The 21,443-nt window shown below is 36.0% G+C and overlaps 1 protein-coding gene across 10 annotated transcripts in view; it reads right to left on the bottom strand.

Moving 5' to 3' along the window:
- Window positions 1-16,293, bottom strand: part of TM2D1 (TM2 domain containing 1) — a 158,914-nt gene extending 142,621 nt beyond the window's left edge. For 5 of the 10 annotated variants that reach the window (XR_009538911.1, XR_009538912.1, XM_060139904.1 and 2 more), the window contains exons 1-3: window positions 16,112-16,276; window positions 14,103-14,176; window positions 4,077-4,185 (exon numbers count right to left, since the gene is read on the bottom strand). Coding sequence is in view for 8 of the 10 variants with exons in the window: in XM_060139904.1 (XP_059995887.1) it covers window positions 4,077-4,185; window positions 14,103-14,176; window positions 16,112-16,269 (341 nt within the window). In the remaining 2 variants the exon portion in view is untranslated. Of the gene's footprint in view, window positions 1-4,076; window positions 4,186-14,102; window positions 14,177-14,893; window positions 15,221-16,073 lie in introns of those variants that run through there. The other 5 variants (XM_060139901.1, XM_060139899.1, XM_060139898.1 and 2 more) reach the window with 3 other exon arrangements.
- Window positions 16,294-21,443: the final 5,150 nt, after the last annotated feature.

The following is a 21,443-nucleotide window of genomic DNA, read 5'->3' as shown; positions in this document are numbered from 1 at the left end:
AGCCAAAAATAAATAAATAAATAAATTTATTTATTTTAAAAAAAGAAAAGAAAAGAAAAACAGTATGGAGAAAACTACCATATGATCCAGCTATTCCACTTCTGGGTATTTATCCAAAGAGTAAGAAAACACTAATTCAAAAAGATATATGCATCCCAATGTTCACTGCAGCATTATTAACAATAGCCAAGATATGGAAACAACCTAAGTGCCCACCAATGAATGAGTGGATAAAGAAGATATGGTGTGTATATATATACAAGAATACTAGTCAGCCATAAAAAAAAAAAAGACAAAAATCTTACTACTTGTGACAACATGCATAGATCTTGAGGTCTATGTGCTAAGTGCCATGTGCTAAGTGAAATAAGTCAGATGGAGAAAGACAAATATGACAAATACCATATGATTTCACTCATATGTGGAATATAAAAAATAAGTAAATGAACAACAAAAAATAACAAAAACAAACACATGGAAACTGAGAACAGACTGGTAGACACAGAGGTGAAGGGGGTGGGAGGTAGGCGAAATGGGTAAAAGGGATCAACTGTATGATGATGGATGGAAACTAGATGTGGTGAGAAGCACCCTGCAGTGTATACAGAAGTTGAATTATAATGTACACATGAAACTATATGTTACAAACCTATGTTAACTCAATTAAAAAAAAAGGTTGGACAAAATTAAAGAAAAGAAGTATTAGATAACTCTTTCAAGGAGTTGCTGCAAAGAGGAGTAAAGAAATAAAAAGGTAGCTGGAGTTATCATTTTAAAGTCAAATCTGATTATTTCAGTCTCCTGCTTACGATCCTGTTTTTTGCATTGACTCACAATCAGGACATTTTCAGGGAGTTAGGGAAGATGGTAAACAACCCAGAGATTCTGTCTATGCATCTAATATTATAAGAACGTCAGATTTTACACTGAGGGCAGTAGTGCCCCTTCTACATTGCAATGGGTCACCAGACTAGAAGTAGAGAAATAAATTGGGAGACTTTGTAGAAACTCAAGCTATAACCTACTGGATAGTAGCAGTGGGAGAGAAAAGGAAACAAAATTAGGAAATACTAAGAAGGCAGAAGCAGCCAGAAGAAATGTGGGGAATGAGAGAATAGGAGAATGACTCCAAAAGTTTCTGCTTAAGAAACTGGGTAGAACAGCTGCATTCACTAATACAAAGGAGGAAATGATTTGAAGGAAAGGACCTTTATATAAAGATGGTGAGAGAAACCAAAGGGGTGGATGAATGAAGCAGAGAAAAGGACCAAGGACATAATCTTGGGAATATCAAGATTTAAGGAAGAAGGAAAGGAATAGGAATCAAAAGAAATAGAAGTGTGTTTTATACTGGAAGTTAAGGAAAGAAAGTATTTTAAGAAAAGGGAATGCCAAATGCTGTAGAAGGATTAAGATATGGACTATAAATATCCATTTGATATAGCAACAAAGATGGCTAGCGAATTTCAGTATGGCCAAAAGCCATACTGCATTAGACTGAAAAATTCATAAAAGATAAATATTATAGAAACAAGCCTCTCAAAAATCTTGGCTGGTAAGGGGAATGAAATCAGAAAAGCAGTTACCTACATAAATAAATCATCCTAAAGGATAATCTAAAAACTGGTGGTGTAGAAGAGATCTGTCTAATTGTTTACCAAATCATTTCTCTTTTTCTCATGTACATACAACGAAACAACAGGCAGACCTTGTTTGGTGTGCTTTGCATTATTGTGCTTTACAGATAAACTGTGTTTTTTACAAGTTGAAGGTTTGTGGCAACCCTGCATCAAGCAAGTCTATCGGCACCATTTTTCCAACAGCATTATTTTAAAATTAAGGTATGGTTTTCTTAGACACAATGCTATCGCATACTTAATAGACTACATATAGTATAAACATAACTTTTATGTACACAGGGGAACCAAATGATTCATGTGACTTGCTTTATTGCACTGGTCTGCAACCAAACTCACGATATCTCTGAGATATGCCTTTGTTTACTGTAGCTAACTTTGCAGTTAAGTGCAGCCATCACTTAGTTTTGGCCAACGGAATGAGGACAGAAGTGATGTATGCCATCATTTTATGTCTGGCCAATAAAACATTCCTGCAGGGGTTTTTTCTCCACTTTTCATCTGCTGGCCGAATGGAAAGGACTCTAAGGACAAGAGGAAGCAAAGCTACAAGATGAAAGCACAAGAGCCCGCATGACTGCATGGAGCAACTACCACTCCCTTCACCCCATCCAGACCCCCAAGGCAACACAAATTGGACTATGATGTGAGTGAGAAATAACTTTTACTGTGTTAAGTCACTGAAATTCTTAAGACGTTTGTTACAACAGGCTGCTCCAACTAATGCAGATGGCCAGTATAAATAGGTGTGTGACTCAGTAACAAATCAGACATAGTTTAGACTTCAGTTGCTGAAGAATACATTATAGAATGGCTATATCTGCAATATTGAGATGGAGTTCTAGTCAAGTATCAATATTATAAAAGGATATGCCTACAGGAGAAGGAAAATATGTAAACTGGAAAAGCCACACTCAATGAATTAAGAATTTGTCAGTGAGTCTTTACTCAGTAGCTAACTAGCAGCTGGCTGTTTGGTAGGCATGTACTGAATATCCTGATAAAGGAAAGTGATATATCAGGTTATGTTACTTTTGTGACTTATTAAAATTATCCATCAATCTAACTCCCCTTGTTCTGATTCAGTGCTCATCAAGCAAATTCTATTTTGGAATTGTAGACTTTACTACAGGAGGGGAATAAGTTGGCCAGTAGACGTGGAGTATCTAGTTTCCTTGATAGTTATATTTCCTATCACAATTGAAATCAATGTCTTGTGAGCATGATTAGTACAGCTCAGTTGCATTGAGCCTAACTACTCAGAGACAGTAAAAGGAAAAGCAGAGTTGATTTGGAAATTAAGTGGCAGATCATTGTGGTGTGACCATTATAGGTAATATGAACCTGCAACGTCCAACCTGAATGGTTAGCTGTTCTTAATGGATGATTTTCTTAGTTGTTGTATTATAACCTTGGACCAACACTTAACAAATTATTTGTCATTTGGAAACATCAATCTATAAATCTAAAAACTGACTAAACCATATCTAAGTACTTTGGAAATAATTCCCTTTAACAATTTTTACTTTACTTATGAGCAATCTTGGAACCCAAGAAGCTTAAAGTGATTGGATTACACAGCAAGATAGAATCTAAAGCCCCTCATTAACTCAGTGAAGTAGGGTCAAAAAAAAAAAAAAAAGACTCTAATAGTAATTTCTAAGAATTCTAATAGAACTTGCAAAAACAGTCAAATAGTGGTTGTTTTTTGATATAACTGCAAAATAGGTGCCATCATATAAAATGCAACAACGTACAGTAAAAGATAAAAATAGAATGCCAACAATTAACAAAAATGGGTAAAATTAAATCATGTTTTCAGGACAAAACGTAAGAATAAACTGTTAGCTTTACTGGAGCAAAAATAAATAGCAAACTTAAAAGTCCTTTAAACAAACAATACTCCCAACAAAATAAAACCATTTGTCTTAATATACCAAACTAACTTTTGAATTCTGTTTAACATTACCATTTATCATCCAAACCTATTACAAATAATGAAACCAAGTTTCAAAATGCAAATGGTTACTAATTAGCATTTTTTTAATACTATAGGTACACAATCCCTTATTTGCACTCAAGAAAGCCCCCAAATTTTGAAAACAGAATTTTTTCATAAGCCATTTGGTAGCAAAACCTGGCTGAACTGACAAGGCATGAAGCCATTCATTCTATTTATCCCACATAGTGAACTACTGAGCTTTACTTGGTTGGTAAACTGCATATATATACATATATATATATATGTATATATATATATATATATATAACGATATGCACACTTAAAATAGAGATTTTCTGACAAAAGCAAAAAGGTATAAATTATATTAGTGCAGGATTCTCCTTACAAATTAACTCTTTTCCTCTTCACTCCATTCAGTCAAGATACAACATAGGCAAGTAATCTGAAAATTTAGCTTCGGTAAGGTAGGTACTTACACATTTCGGCAAGATATGGGCTTGAGAAAACCAATTTCGTTTCCAGTAAAATGTGTTTCATTGCCACCAGAATCCTTACAAGTTATGTTAGGTGCTGGAAAACATGGAACTAAAGGCAGAAAAAAGCAAAAATCCATTATTTTTTTTCTTGTGGAAAAGTATGTAATTATGTTTTTTCCTAAGGCTAGCAATACACACAAGAAAATATAATGTTAAAACAAACCACCTCCCAATATAACATGATATACTTTAATTTAGATAGGAAAAGCTACATTTTATATACATATATATATATATATACACACACACACACACTCATGTACAAGATACAGATAAAAAAATAAAAACAAAAAAAGATACAGATAATTTGATAGAGTAGTCTGAACACAAAAGCATAACAACTGCCACACTGAGTTAGATGCATGACCCATCAAGTTCAATCTCCTGCCTCTGACAAAGGTAACAAGGGAAGAATTGCACATTACTTTACTTTATCTCTAGGATAAAGGATGCTTTACTTTATCTCTAGGATAAAGAATACTTCTCGAATTTTTGTTGGTATCTCATTAGGTAATTCATTAAATTTAACATAATCTGATTTTATATTTTCAGTTTATAAAGTTCTTATAGATGATGGCTACAATAAACCGATTCCTCTTTATTCTAAATAAATTACTTTCATTTATTCTAAATGTATAGAATTTGTTTTTTGTTTCTCTATTCCCTCTAGGATTTGATGTAGTGTATTATCTCAGCATTTAGTAATTTTGATCTTTATTCATACCCCAAATGACATGATAATACGAGGCAGTAACACTTATAGAGCTTACTATGTGCTAGGCAGGCACTGTCCTGAAGTCTTTATGGCACATCATGTAAAGAGCTAGAACTCTGGGGACTTCCCTGGTGGCGCAGTGGTTAAGAATCCGCCTGCCAATGCAGGGGACACGGGTTCAATCCCTGGTCCGGGAAGATCCCACATGCCGCAGAGCAACTAAGCCCACGCGCCACAACTACTGAGCCTGTGCTCTAGAGCCCGTGAGCCACAGCTGCTGGGCCCGCGTGCCACAACTACCGTAGCCCGTGTGCTGAGAGTCCATGCCCTGCAACAAGAGAAGCCACCGCAATGAGAAGCCCATGTATTGCAACGAAGAGTAGCCCCCGCTCACCGCAACTGAGAAAGCCCCACGCGCAGCAACAAAGACCCGACGCAGACAAAAATAAACAAATTTATTTAAAAAAGAAAGAGCTAGAACTTTGGAATGAGAATGACCTATCTGTGCATTGGCTGTTTCAGAACCTTGGATTCCTTGTAGATAAAAATAGCACTAAGATCATAATAAGACTATTGTGGGGATTAAATGATACAAAATACCTAGTGTAAGGCCAGCATTTAGTAGGCATTCAATAAATGTTAGTGCCTTTTCCTCCGTCATTGTTTCTGACTAAAAGGTACTAATGTTTTTAGGCTAGTTTCAGTAAATGTTTATCTCTATGTTTAGCAACAATAATTACAGTGGGGTTTTTTTTGAGAAAATGAAAACAGAACTTGGTCTAATAGTCTAAAACAAACAAACAAAAAAACCCCCACAGACTCCAGAGTTTTATTATGAGAGAAAAATGGTATTTATTTTCTGTCTATAATTATCTTAAGATTTTCAAAAATCACTGTCCTTTTTTATGCCAGAGTAGTACACTGAGAGAATGAGGCCAGGAAAAAAACTCTATAATGACTTTGCACCCTTCTGTGTGTTATTGATAGTTCAAACTATACCGTCCCATAAACTTTATTTATTTAATGTATTTACATTTCCAACACAAGGAGGTGCTTATGCTAAAAGGCATAGATAGGTTCAATACAACTGAGAACCATTTAAACAAGAAAAAAAGTAATAAGATTAAGGGAAGAGGGAGAGTGAAGAAATAATTATACTGGGAAACAACTAAGGGAAGACAGTATAACCGACCACCAATGTAGCTCAGAGGTTCCTGGTAGTTAAGGCAAAAAGCTTTACAGAGCTACTGTGATATAACTGAAAGAAAGCATACCAGTTCACCTCTAAACCACTGTGGGAATTTGGTTTGGTTCATGACACAAGGGTAAGAGAATGTAATAGAGAAGGTCCTCAACTAGAACTTTACTAGAACAATAGAGAAAAGTTTTCCACATAGCCATTTCTCACACTGACTCCAGATATAAGCAAGAGCTTATAATGTTAAGATCTACAGAGATGGAGAAAAAGTTAACACATGATTTATATGTAGTTGTTTTGCCATCTGCCTTGATATAGGGATAAAACTTACTGACTTTTGGGAATGAATTATTATCATGTCCCTTAAGTTATATCTCTCAATCTGCCATCTTAGGTCATGCTTTTGACTGGAGCTATATAGTAGACAACTCAAAGCCGAGATTAACATACGTCTGAAATGCTAATATATATTCTATGTTACCAATTGAAAGGAGATCAGTATGCTCTATTTCTATGATGAGGGAATGATGGAAAGTAATTTTGCTTTCCAGGGGATACTTGGCAACGTCTGGAAACATTTTTGGTTGTCACTACTGGGAAGCTGCTACTGGCATCTAGTGGGTAGAGGCCACGGATGCTCCTAAACATCCTACAATGCACAAGACAGCCTTCTCACAATAAAGAATTATCTAGTCCCAAACGTTAATAGTACTAAGGTTGAAAAACTGCTGTAGATCAGTGGTCTTCAAAAAATGTGGCTCACACGCTCCCTAAAATAACTTTTAAAACCATATACTCCCTCACACATTTTTAACTTGACTTCTAAAATTTTTCACCATGGGTTTAAATTGTTGGGAAAAATATTATTTCCAGCATACTGTAAATACTGCCCTTAGTATTGAAATATTATAGCATTCTTTAAAATGGAATCTAAATACCACAGCAATTTGATAGCCACTATGATCCAACCAAGAATATGAAAGGGCTCTTCTTTAAAATTCAGAAATTTTACATCAACTGTAGGAAAAAATACACATATAAAAACTGAGGATCTGGAAATTGATTATTTTAAAGACACATTGTGGGCTGAATTGTACCCTCCCAAAAAGATATGTTGAAGTCCTAACCCTCAGTACCTCAGAATGTTACCTTGCTTAGAAATAGTCTTTGCAAATTTAACCAAGTTAAGATGAGGTCATTAGGGTGGGCCCTAATGCAGTAAGACTGGTATCCTTAAAAAAGGGAAAATTGAACATACACAGGGAGAAGATGATGTGAAGACATACAGGCAGAATGCAATGTGAAGACAGAAGCAGAGATTAGACTAATGTGGGGCATTCCCTGGTGGTCCAGTGGTTAGGACTCAAGGCTTTCACTGCTGAGGGCCCAGGTTCAATCACTGGTCGGGAACTAAGATCTCACAAGCTATGCAGCATGGCCAAAAAAAAAAAAAGAGAGAGAGAAACTAGGATTGATTAGGTTACAATCCGAGGACTGGCAAGGATTGCCGGCCACCCCTAGCAGCTCGAAAGAGGAAACAAAAAATTCTACCCAGAGTTTGAGAGGGAACATGGCCTTGCCAACACCTTGATTTCAGACTTCTAGCCTCCAGAGACAGTAAACATCTACTGTTTTAGGCCATCCAGTTTGTAACACTATTACTAACAGCCCTAGAAAACTAATTCATCTATATCTGTTTACCTCTTGGAAAGCTTTGTCCACCCCCAGGAGTACATGTACTCCAGTTAAGGCATCAGGCATGTAAATAAGTCAAAGCAATGTCTGGTTTAAAAAATTAAAGTTTTTTGCCTTGGTGAGGACCACTCCACCTCCACAAAGAAGTGACCTGCAGGAAGATCTATAGATAGACGCAAGTTTTTCTTCAAATAACACCTTTAATTTTTTTTCAAATCCTCAAAGTAGTAAGTTCTGGATTGGAAAATTGTGCAATAAAACAGAATTCTATTACTAAATTTTGGGTAATTTTCCTCTAAATGTATTACTACCTTGTACTTGTTCAGTTTGAAGCTGTCACTTTCCTGCCTTATAGCCTTGTTAGATCTTCCTGCAGACTATCTAAAATTAGATCTTAAAGAGATAGTTGCAAATACAAAACACTATGATTCCCATTGGGGTTATTGTCCAATATACCTTGCCTAACAGAAATGTACTATTTTTTGAGATTACAGGTTCCTGTACAAAATTTGGAAGATCAAACATTTATAGGTGAGTTGTAAAAATGCTTTATAAAAATATTAAAAACTAAGAAATCATACCTATTTTTTGGTTGGATACTATTGTTCAAACTCCTATATTTTGACAATTTTAGTTTTCAATGCTATTGTATCATTTCTAATATAAGAAATGATTTGTATTCAATATGAGCTGCTTTGTATTTAATGAGACAGATAAAGGAGAGAAAAATGCCCAACGATCTAGGCTTAGAACCTCAGGAAAGATACAAATAGTGGAAGTACCAGAGTGAAGGGGAAACCACATTGCTACAATAATTCTGGAGAAGTTTGACAGAAGTATGAGCTAATTATTTCAAGGGATGAAAATTATGTACTTTAATGAAGATGGATGAGCTGCTGCTCCCAGTATAGTGAGATAACATGAGAAAATATTAAAGAGCAACATTGAGACTGATCTGATTTGTTTCAACTGATAGAAAACTCCAAAAAGCAATACTTTAGAATGGGACAAATCTGTGCTTAAGTCCAAACTCTGTCACTTAACTAGTATGTTCTTTTGGGCAAGTTACAAAATCTCATTGAACCTTGTTTTGTAATCTGTGAAATGGGAATAAGACCCTTGTAATGCTATTATACACATATTAAAAGCATATGGTATGTAAAGCATGATGCTTGGCTAGAGAAAGCATTCAACTTCCTTACTCTAGGAAATTAGAGAACTTCAACACTGAGAAGACTAAGAGAATGAGCCTGACACGAGGAATGAATATAACACGTGAGTGGCTGTAAATTTAATAGATTTTGTGAAATGAAATTAATCTATTCAATAGATGCCTACAACCCTAGAATTTATTCATTTTTACATATTTTATAATGATTTCATTTGACCCTTATTTTATTTTATTTTTTTTAAAGGAGTCCTTCCTTCCTTCCCGGCTGCGTTGGGTCTTCGTTGCTGTGTGTGGGCTTTCTCTAGTTGCGGCGAGTAAGGGCTGCTCTTTGTTGTGGTGAGCGGGCTCTAGGTGGGCGCGGGCTTCAGTAATTGTGGCATGTGAGCTTAGTAGTTGTGGCTTGCAGGCTCTAGAGCACAGCCTCAGTAGTTGTGGCACACGGACTTAGCTGCTCCGCGGCATGTGGGATCTTCCCGAACTAGGACTTGAACCCGTGTCCCCTGCATTGGCAGGCGGACTCTTAACCACTGCGCCACCAGGGAAGCCCGACCCTTATTTATTAAAAAAACTATTAAGTAGGCAGAACTAGTAATATGCTCCTTTTTCTTTTCTTCCTTCTGCAAACAGAAAAACTGAGGTTCCAAGAAATTAAATGAGCTCACCGAAGTGTCATAAATAGGTAATATTCTACAAGTCCTAGACTAACTCATCACTTTTAATCAGTACTCTTTTCATTACACCATGATAATGCCATGCTTACACTGATATCAGGAACAAGCAAAAATAAATCAATATGATGAGATTAAGGAAGCCAGTTACCAATAAACGTTAACTAGTTGACAAAATTAAGCAACATGCCAGAAGCTTGAAAACTATTCCATTTGCAGTCTTCTTGCAAAATGTTTGGCTCTGGCTAATGTCTAGGATTTAGATGGCATGGTACACTGTTATTTCTCAATTATAAAAAGAAGCACCGTTTTTTAAATACAAAAAAGCTAAACTAGAAATAAAATAATCAATGAAGTTTCATCACAGTAAAATGGACTGACCTAGAGAGGAGGTGGTTTGGGACCCTACTCCAGTTAACATCATGCCTCTGCACTCTGATCTGATCTGTCATATAAGAGGGTCAGACTCTTTTATTTATGATTTCTGTATAACAGGTTATACTGCATAATCACCGGATAATTAAATGTGTCAATCTAGAATTTGGGTGAAAGCAAAAGATAAAGTTGGTAAGAGCCAACCCTATCTTCATATTTCTACTGTTAAAAGACACCTCTCCTCTGGAAGTGCTGGAGGTGGAAAATCATCATTTTGCAACTATCACAGTAAAGAATGATTCGGAGGACTTCTTTGGCGGTCCAGTGGTTAAAACTCCGTGCTTCCACTGCAGGGGACATGGGTTCAACTCCTGGTCAGGGAACTAAGATCCTGCATGCCTTGCGGCGCAGCCAAAAAAAAAAAAAAAAGAATGATTCGGGCTAGAATCATCATGGATGCTAGTCTAGGGGAAATTTTTGATGAGGGATAGGATATTTGCATGGTCTAAATGAGTCTCCCCAAAGACTGTTTATTAGTTGCAAAGGAAAAAATATTTAACTGAAAAGACTGAGTGATCAACACTTAACATCATCAATGAGAGGCAGATGGGTATCACGTCCCTCAGCTGTGAGATGCAGAGGACACGCCATCACTTATGTAATTTTCCATCCTGGGATGCAGAACCTAAATCTAGTTGTAAGGAAATATCAGACAATCCCAAATGAGGAATATTCTGTTAAAATAAAGGGGACTGTAGTCTTCCAACTTGTCAGTATCATGAAAGACAAAGCTGTGGAAATATTCCAAGTTAAGGAAAACTAAAGGCAAAACCTGATCTTGGGATCCTGTACTGGGGGAAAATGCTATAAAGGCTTTATTTGGGTCATTTGACAAAATCAGAATGTGGATGGTAAAGTATGTGCATTCACACTGAATTTACTCAAGTTTTACAACTGAACTGTGGTTATGTCAGGAGAATATCTCTATTCTTAGAAAACACACACAAACATATTTAGGGACAAAACATATATACACAAATTCAGAGAGAGACAGAGAGCATGCATGAGTGCACAATGATAAAGCCAGAAGGATAATGTTTAACAATGGGTGAATCTGGGGAGAGGGTGTATGGGTGTTCTTTGTACTATTCTTGCAATTTTTCTGTAAGCTTGAAATTATCTCCAAATAAAAAGTTTAAAAATAACACATCCTTTGCATAACTAATTTATGCTATTAGAAGTTAGGATAATAATTATCATTAAGGCAGGGTAGTGGCTATAAGAGAGCATGGAGCAGAGTCCTAGCATGTTGATAAGGTTGTTTCTTAATCTGGAAGCATTCACAGGTGTGTTCAGTTTGTGAAAGTTTATTTGAGTTATATTTAAGTGTACTTTTCTGTATATATACTTCAATAACATCTAAGTGAAAAAGACCGTCTGCCAAAGGACCAGAGCAAAATTTCTGGAAATGGAGTTTAAATACTTTCGTATTTCACTACTCAGAAAATTAAAAACTCTTGCTTATGTATGTCTTTATGTATATATATGTTCTAGACAGAACACTCCTTGAGGGCAGAGATTGTCTTCTTTTATGTATCATCTATACCATTTAGCAGAAGCCTGCCATATAATAACTTCTCAATAAATAAATTTCTCAATAATAGTTTATAATACAAATGTTCACTGTTAGCTGTTTTGATCCATTTACTTATTTTAATTTAATTATTAAACTATTACAAATAATTTCTGAATAAATAAAGATGCGTGTTAACTGGTTGGGCTAACTGGTAACCATTTTAAGACCACACAGTTTATTGTCATAGTTGAATCTCCTTTGCCTTTGGTCCCAATTCTTACTCTCTACCTCCAAACTCCCCTCTCTGTAAAACATTCCACCCACTCATTCCTTACTAAAAAGTATAGTTTAAGAAAATTAAACTTAGTTTGAGGATTCTGCAATAGTCCTTCATATACTCAAAAAAACAGAAGAAAAATTTTGGCTCGAGAAACGAGAGAGATCACACTTTTCACAACTCTAATATATTCCTACGTCTACGTCAGGACCAAAAAGCATGTTTCAAGGGTCATTTTGATGTCTTCTCTGATCAGCACTCAGAAGTGACTCACCACAGCCACTCCACTAGTCTTGCATGTTCTAAAAAGGACAATTAAAAGAAGCATCCTGTGGACAGACATAGCCTCATGAGGGCTGGGCTGGTAGAACCTATCCCAGATCTTGGCTGAACACTTCTGGGTCATGCATAAATTATAATCCACATGCAGAAGCCCTGTAACTCATATTTGTCTCAGAAACTTTATTTTCTTTTTAAAGTCATCATAATAATCTAAAGTCATTTATTTATTAATTTATAACATTTTATGTGTGTTTCCAGATTGTTAGGCACTTATGGTTTATTCTCTCCAAATGAATAACTATACCATTCCTGTACATAGAAAGCCTTCCTTTTATTTTTCTGCAGCTCTCCACTTACATCATCTATGATAACTTACCTGACAGGTCACAATGTGACCATAACACCTCCAAGTCCTTTTATACTTCCTAGCAGTCTGATCATTTGATTTTGTAGTTGTTTATAAACTTATTTAGCAATAATTACTTAAGTGGATTCAAACTTATTTTACAAAAGAGACACCTAACTGGAGGGCAGAGCTCTTTTTGGTCAGAAACTATTCTTTTTAGTTGTATAATTTCCTTCAAAATCCTCATACGTACAAAGAATTCTGCAGACTAGAAAAGGCTTTTTTGAGATGGCTGGCTGCCTGATTCCTAGTTTAAAGTGACCTCAGTCACAATAGTATTCACAGATTTCCAACATATTTCATATACGTGGTTGAATATCTGAAAGCCCATTGTTCTTTATGTGTGTTAACACTATTCTCTGTATTCTGAGAGCACAATATAAAAGACTGAACTGTAACACAGGCAAATCAGAATATACTTATAAAGCAATTTAAAAAGGAGGGGATTCCGTGCAAAGTTCCTTTAAGTCTAACACATCTAAATTAAATAAATGTACATATATTGGGCAATATTTACTATAAAAATCATATATATAACCTATTACTGTTTATATGATAAAATTTCATTACTCCAGAATAGTAGCAAAACGTCTGTTATAAAAGTTTAACACAATTTACTTTCAAATATCTCTGCTGAATAGAATGGGGCTAACAGTGTGTCAAAATATAAAGGGATAAAAAAGAGAAGGGACGTCTTTTAAAAATATATACAAATTCATAATCAAGAGGTCAGTTATTTGACTATAATTTTGAAAAACTGAAAGTTTTTGCAGTTAAAAAAAATCCCTTTAATCTGATTTCCAAAATGAATCTGTTTAGTAGCTTTCATTTATAAAGAAAACATCAATTATTGCCTTATTTCCTGTCTAAAGAATAAAACAATCAGTATATATTCAATAGGTGTTCTTTTCTCAAAATATTACTCGGTATTGACCATCATTATGTACCATGTCAAATAAGAATGCCAAATCCAAATAGCTCCAACTTACATCTATCTGCCTCCTTTCCAACATATAACCCTTTAGAAGGCTAAACAACTTATTAATTTTTATCTAGCATTACGTATTTTTTGGAATAACAGGAGCTCCCCCAAATCATTAGGTTGAGGGTGTTATCCATTACCAAAACGTCTAAGAAAAAACTGATGCACACTTCAAATCCTTACCGTATTCTTTTCACACTTAGGATGTACCTAAGTATATTTTACAAGTGCATGATATGGGTGATATAGCTCCTCACTGTACCTTATTGGACTAAAAGTCTCATTTCAAGTTCTCTTTGAGTAATTAAAAGTCTAAAGAAGCATCTTTGTAAAACATAACTTGATAAATAAAGGGCAACAAGAAAGCTATATAAATTATTCTAAAGGTTTTTTAAAAAAATGAATGAAAATAAAAAACTCAGTTTATATAATAGAATAAATTATTTTTTAAATTAAATATTAACAACCCCTAGCCAGTTCTCCAATATTAAGTTGTTCTGAAAACTGAATAATAATAATGTTGTAAATCAAGAAAAAACACATTAATTACTGTTAGCGATCACACATTCATCTATGAAATAATGTTTTAAAAATTATTTAAAATGTTTCTGCAAGTCTTACCATGAGCTGTGTAGTTTGTACAGTTAACTGGTTCTTGTGTAGCATCATTTATTTTTGGATCTTTACAAATATATGTAGAAAAGTTAAGGAAATATGAACTACATTCCAATACAAAACATTATCATCTTGTCTTTAACATGTCATCTTATATATTTATGATTATAGTCACATGTGAAAAGAGGCTGTTAGTTTGTCCAAGTCAACAAGCACAGGTATACTTTTAGTGTCACTAAATAATACCTGAATATTAACTTATTACAGGAAAATTGTATTAAAAACTCTAGCAGAGGGTGCTATGCTTATGGAACATCAGTCAGGGTTTAAGCACAAAGCACACACAAAAAAGAAAATAAAAATCTTTACCAAATTATATACGAGAACTTCAAGTTAAAAAAAATCAGTTCCCAGATATCTGACTGAAATTATTTACAGGCCCCAAGTATTACCATATACATAATTTCATGTAACACAAATAATCCTGTGATGTAGATACTATTATCCCCACATTACTGAAGCAAACTGATGCTCAAGGTTTGAGTGATTTATCCAAAGTGGTATGAGTGATAGGTAGTAAAATCAGATTTCCTGATTCCAAGCCAAGGGTGCTTTCCATCAGACTGCGAGGAAGATGGTTGTTTTAGGCGGGTCTACATGGTCTCCCCAACAGGATTTTAAGCTTTTGTAAATGGATATAATAATTATCTTCTCATAGATGTTCACAACACTTGGGGTCGGGGTTCTGTTTCCTAAAAATTTTATTGACACTAATATGAGATAAGTAAGGTACTCACAGGATGTCTCTGGAGACAGAGTCTGACACCTCTTTAGGGTTTCTGAATCACTACTGGACATCTCATTTTTATGCGAGGAAAAACATTTTCCAGTTAACATCATCTTGTATGCTCAGGCACTTCTAAGTTTCAAAAAGCACAGCTCTTCATACTGCTCAATTATTTTATTAGAAATAATCACCCCGATATTTTTTCCAAGAAAGGGGCTCAACTTACTAGGTCAGTGATTCTCAAACTCCTAGCATAATGGTAATCAGCAAATTAGAGCTATTCTGTAAAAATTTAATAATGGCGGCCTCTCCTCAACTCTTAAAAATACTATCGAATTTTCTTAATTTTAAGATTTCTTCTCATAGAATCTTTTTTATATCTCTGGTTTCTATTAATTTTTCTGTTCTACAACTTGTATAAAACTGTCTAATTTTGTACAAAATTACCTATTTTAATTTGAATATAACTCCCATTTCATATCCTCCTCCACTTATCAGAGCTGCTGCAATGAACAGATCTACTTAACTCCTCCAGCCTGTTTTCTCATCAGTAAACAAACAGCTAACACATATAGCCCCTACTATGTGCCAGGCATTGTTCTAAGTGACTTACCTGTACTAATTTATCACAACAGACCTTTAAGTTGGTAGCACTGTTATCTATATTTTTACTCATGATAAAACACAGTTCAAATAATTTGTCCACTGTTACAAAGTGGAGCAGGAATTTGCCCCCTTGCAGTCTGGGATCTCATGTAGGTCGAGATAGTATAAGGTAATAAATGTAAAGTTAACAATAAATGGGCAACATACATTGGCTATATCGTTATTAATTACTGTACTTGTCTTCCCCGAAGTCGGCAAATTTCCAGGGTAGGGTCCATCAACCTTTTAACTTAATTCCAATGCTTATAAACATGGCCTAACTTCAGTATCAATGTGTTTGAACAAATAAACCCACCGGTTAAAAAAATGAATTTTTAAAAAAGAAAGGGGGATCACAAGAGGAAGCATCAACGATCAGTAAAATCCCAAGGAAATCACACAGGATAGCCTCTGTCCGTCCCAGCCCCACATCTCTCTTCACCGCCTGGGGTCCCTCGGTCATTAAAGGACACAGGTCACCTTTCCTTTCAGTAAAACCTTAGCCCGTGTTGAGCGCCGCGACCCACTCTCGACCCCGAATCTACCTCGCCCCACGGGGGGGGGGGCTCCTCACAGAGGATATTGTCCCACTCTGAGGTCCTCGCACTTAAGTGACTCTTCGCCACCGCCGGCGGCAGCTCCCCAAGGTCCCGTGGTTACTGACACGACCCACAGTACAGCCAGGAGCCGAGCAGCAGCAGTCTCAGAAGCAACCGGCCCGTAGGGCCGAGAAGCCGCCATGCTGGGGACCGGCGCATCCCCCATAACTTCCGGTTCCGCCTTTGCCTAGGCGAAGCTGGGAGTCTGGCGGCGGCGGGAGTGAGGCTCTTAAAGGGACCGTGCATCAGTTGGAGGCAGGTCATCTCTCTAGGCCTGCGGAATCACCTGGGAGAGCTTCGATTGGTCTTTGAGAATCAGAAGGAGGCAGCTCGCTTGGAGAATCAGCTGACCTACGTCCACAGCTTCCTCCCAAGCTAATCCTGCTGTGGCTTTTCCATCAGCAGAAGTGCCAGCGGCGCCCGGCAATTCGATAAACCCTTTATAAACATTATCTCTGTTAGTCTGGTAGGATTTGGGTTTACAGATAACGAACCAGACTCAAAGACGCTAAAGAACGTGTTGGCCTTAGTTACTGAGTTGGAATAGAATTGATGTTTGCCCGATTTCAGAAACTGTGCTCTTACTATGATATGATGGCCTCCTTGTTGTCTTAGAGAAGAACTTTTTGGAAGGCTGGTACAAATTGATCTTGAGGACTGTATCACAAAAATAAGCATTACACCTTTTTTCTTCTAATTTTTTTCTTTTAAAAAATTATATATATATATTTTTTAATTTATTCATTTTTACACCTTTATTTTTAACAGTGAAAATTTAGGTGAAGGAAAGGGCCTAAAACAAGAGGAGACCAAAGAGTTTACGACTAAACTAAGTGAAAGGTTGGAGGGTTTTTCCTCCATCTCTTATTTCTAAATTTCTATGTATTCTAAAGTAATGGGGGTATCTTTTATACGGAACAAAATGTGTACTATTTTTTAGTGAAATTTTAGTTGTTTTTCTCTAACGTAAAAATATTTGAGTTTGAGTGGTGCCTCTTCATCCACAGTAGGACTAATTTTGAACAATTGTGCTGTGCAGTGGTTCTCAAACTTTAGGGAGCATCAGTACCACCTGGAGTATTTGTTGAAACTCAGATGGTTGAGCCTCAGGTTCTGATTCTGAAGATCTAGGATAGGGCAGGATAATTTTCGTTTCTAATGAATTGCCAAGTGATGCTGATATTGCTGGTCCAGAGACCACACTTTGACAACCCTGAGATAATGTATTACAAGATGTATCATTTTTGAATGAGAAGGCATGAAACTATTTGCAATAATATCTTAGTATTGTAACTACATTTAAAATTTTTCTTAAACCAATTTTGCAACATTAGTATGCTATTTTAAAATTAAAACATTTATGCTTAAAGACTTAAGTGATAAGAAATTTGAAATTTACTAGTTCAATTTTTAAACTTCCCGTTTTAATTGGACTTGCACCTTCTCTCCTTTTTCCCCCTTTTCCTCCCTCCCTTCCTCCCTCTCCCGCCCTCCTTTCCTTCCTTCCTCCCTCCTTTCCTTCCTTTTCTTTTCTCTCTTTCCCTCCTTCCCTTCCATAAAGATATTTATCAAGCATTTGCTTTGTACCCAACATAAGATGAGACCCTACAGCCTCAAAAAATAAAGAGGCAAGAACCCAGTAGTTAAACACTTTGTGTTTGCTGGGGGAAAAGACAAACTGTTAAAATACTGCTTGGTAATTGTCACAATAGAAGCATGTATTAGTTGCTGTAGTAGGACAAGGGTTTTGATAAGATAATCCCCCAAACAGTATTTGGAACACAATATTTTGTCACTGACATCAAAATAATTCAAAATCCAGGCCAAACTGGAGGAACAGAGTTGGTTCTTCATAGGATGCATGACCGCCTAAAAATGTACAACCTAGAAAATTAACCATTAACTTTGAGTTTTAAAAATTATCAATAATGTGTATAACATACAGCTCAACACCATCCTTCATCCTCATCCTGAGATGAAATTTAGGAAAGGGGTTGGGGCCAAGGATTAGGTAAAATCCAGGGATAAGGATTGGAATATCTGTTACACGTAGTATCTGGTGATAAAAGATAGTGACTTTGCATTTTGACTACCATTTTGGCACTTTCAAAAAGTTCTGGTTTGATTTTCAAAATACAATCTAAAGAAAATCAGAAGGTGAAAGGAAGCAACTTTCTAGTTTGAATTTATTGAAATTATGACAAAATTAGGTATTTTCCTGCTGACTGCAGGAATATTGCTGATATTTGTGTCATTTTTCATATAGATTTTGAACAATTAACTATTTGAAAATGCTTGTGCTTTGCTGATTAATCGCACTACGAAATCTGTTTTTATGGTTCTACTGATTATCTTTGTTCTCTCCTACAATGTATAAACTGAAAAGAACAAGAGTCTTCCTGTGAAAGTAAAGAAATACAAAATATTTGACTCTTGAAGTGATTCAGGTTGACTTTCTCTTCTTACTGCCCCTTAATCTATTTTCTCATGGCTCAGTAAAATATATTACTTTATATCTTTGCAATTATAGTCTCTGATAACAAGATACTACATTGTCTAATTTTAGTAAGAACGTTAAATCTCAATCTTAGGCATGTTTTCAATGCAAAGTTTCTTTGTCTCATAAAAATTCTATAGGATTCTATGGAAATTCTATAGAAAGTAAAGGATATGAATAGCACAGCCCAATATGGAAATTGCTATGTAGAAACATTAGAAAGAGGTTTGCCAGTGAAGCCTGAAGCAAAGCTTCCTCTGGGATTCAAAGGCTCTGAACATTGGATCTTTTCATTCCTAAAATTCTAGTATACACCTAATTACATTAATAGATAGTTTTGTCCTGAGCAACCTGAGCCCTGTTTCCATGATTAGAACAGAATCATTAAGAGATAAAAGATGGTTACTCTCCCCAAATTTCTTTTTTATTTGAGATGGGCATTTTTTTTCCTCTGGTGGTAAATTCATAGTATCAGGTCCTGGTAAATCTTTATTATAGTCTTCTGCACATTGGGAATTTTTCTACATCCATGCTGTCTCTCAGATATTTCTGTGTCCTCTCTTTGGTGCACCAGTCTAACTGCCATCCAATTCAATTGACTCATCACTTAATAAGGCCTACTCTATGCCAAGTATATTTCATCGTGAATGTCAAATGTAGGATCTAAAACTGACTTTATCAGAGTCCTACTTCTCAAAAAAACAAAACAGAATAAATTGGCTTTTCTAAGTTTCAACACCAACATCCATTTTATCAGTTTCAGAGCTTAGAATCATCTTTGCACTTCAGTTTTCTCCTTGTTCTTCTTTATCCCTTTTTCTAATCACTAAGCAACTGATATTTTTAAGTGCTCATTTTTTAAATCCTATATTTTCACCCTATTTCAGGTATATGTCATTTCCTAGGTACCTTGCTATAGCAACTTCTTACTTCCTCTTTCTGATTCTAGGCCTTCTCCCCAACTTTGTCAATCTATTTTTCACACTGCTTCCAGATTAATCTTTCATTTAGGAAAACATAAAACCTATATCATATCCAAAATTTTATTCAAAATCCTATAAGCTCCTTGTATTTTACCCAAAGGAGTTTGTCCAGATAAAACCTGCACACATGGTCATAACAGCTTTATTCATAATTGACCAGACTGGGAAGCATAAGATGTCTTCTGGTACGTGAACAGATAAGTAATCTGTGGTACATCCAGAAAATGGAATATTATTCAGTGCTAAAAGAATTGAGCTCTTAAACCGTGAGAAGACATGGCGGAAGCTTAAATGCATCTTACTAAAAAGCCAATCTGAAAAAGCTACATACTGTATGATTCCAACTATCTGACCTTCTGGAAAAGATGAAAATATGGAGTTAACAAAACATAAGTGGTTGCCAGGAGTTGGGGAGGGAGGGCAGCAGCAGGGGGATGCATAGGCAGAGCACAGAGGGTTTTTAGGGCAGTGAAAGTATTCTGCATGATACTACAATGGTGAATACATGTCATTATACATTTATCCAAACCCATAGAATGTACACCACCAAGAGTGAACCATAATGTAAACCATGGACTTTGGGTGATTATGTGTCAATATAGGTTCATTAGTTGTAAGACATGTACCACTCTGGTGGGGGCTGTTGGTAAAGAGGGGGGATATGAATATGTGGGAGAAGGGGGTACATAGGAAACCTGTAACTTCTGTTCAATATAGACCCTAAAACTGCTCTAAAGAAATCAAGCATTTTTAAAAATAAACACCAATCATTAAATGTTTTTTTAAAAAGCAAAAAATAAAAATCTTATTCAGAAATTTTCAGTGGCTCTTTAATTTCTTAGAGATAAAGGATAAAGTCTTATAACCTAAAGTTCTCCGTAGTATTTTCAGGTCCTCCACCATCTGCTCTGGCCTCACTTTATTTACGACTACTCTTGGCTTTCTCTTTGCTGTCACAAGTATCTGTCATGTTCACGCCCATCTATGTGCTGCTTCATTTATTCAGTACTTTCTATGTGCCAGGTGTATGCAATACATGTAATTTCTTCATTTAACCTTAAAAACTACCATATGAAGTATTGTAAGTACTGGCACTGAAATTTCACTAATGGGAGTTAGAAGGTTTAAATAACTTGTCAAAGTTGCATATTTTAAGAAATGGTGGAATTAGAATTCAAGCTCAGACCTTCTGACTTCAGAGATGTGTTCTTAAAAACTGTGTTCATCTTCATCATTCTGTGAATAAAATACTCTTGAGGGTTCTCAGCGGTTGAGAAAACAAAAAACCAAAAAAACTCTGTGCCAGAAAATGTTTACCACAGAGTATGTGCCTTAAAAAATGTACTGAATAAGTCAAACATTTTTTAAAATTCCAGGTAAGAGCCAGAGGAAAGCAGAAATTAAAATAACCATACTAAAATATGGAGAAAATGGGATTAAATGTGGTGGAGATGGATGTTTTCTGGGAATGAGCATTGAGGCCCTGGGGGAAGGGTAGGGCTCATAGGACATTCCAAGCATGGAAAAGGGGATGAGTAACCAATGGAAAAGTCATGGTGTTGTCATTCCAAGGGCATAGAGTAGACCAGACCATTTGGCCAGCATCAGATCTTGGAGAGTGAAATGGAAGAGTAGGTTGAAGAGGCAGCAAGGAGAGAGTTTAGAGGGCCTTGGACACTAAGAAAAGGAGTTTGAACTTTGTTTCACAGTCAATTAAAAGTCACATTGTTCTTGTTGTTATTAGTTTTACCCAAGCCACTTAGCCTGTGGGATCTTAGTTCCCCAACCAGGGATCAAACTAGGCCACTGCAGTGAAAGCGCCACTGGACCACCAGG

This window comes from Lagenorhynchus albirostris, chromosome 2 (assembly GCF_949774975.1).
Source record: "Lagenorhynchus albirostris chromosome 2, mLagAlb1.1, whole genome shotgun sequence".
NCBI lineage: Eukaryota > Metazoa > Chordata > Mammalia > Artiodactyla > Delphinidae > Lagenorhynchus > Lagenorhynchus albirostris.
Note: the sequence above shows the minus strand (reverse complement) of the source record. Positions and strands in the feature narration are given on the sequence as shown.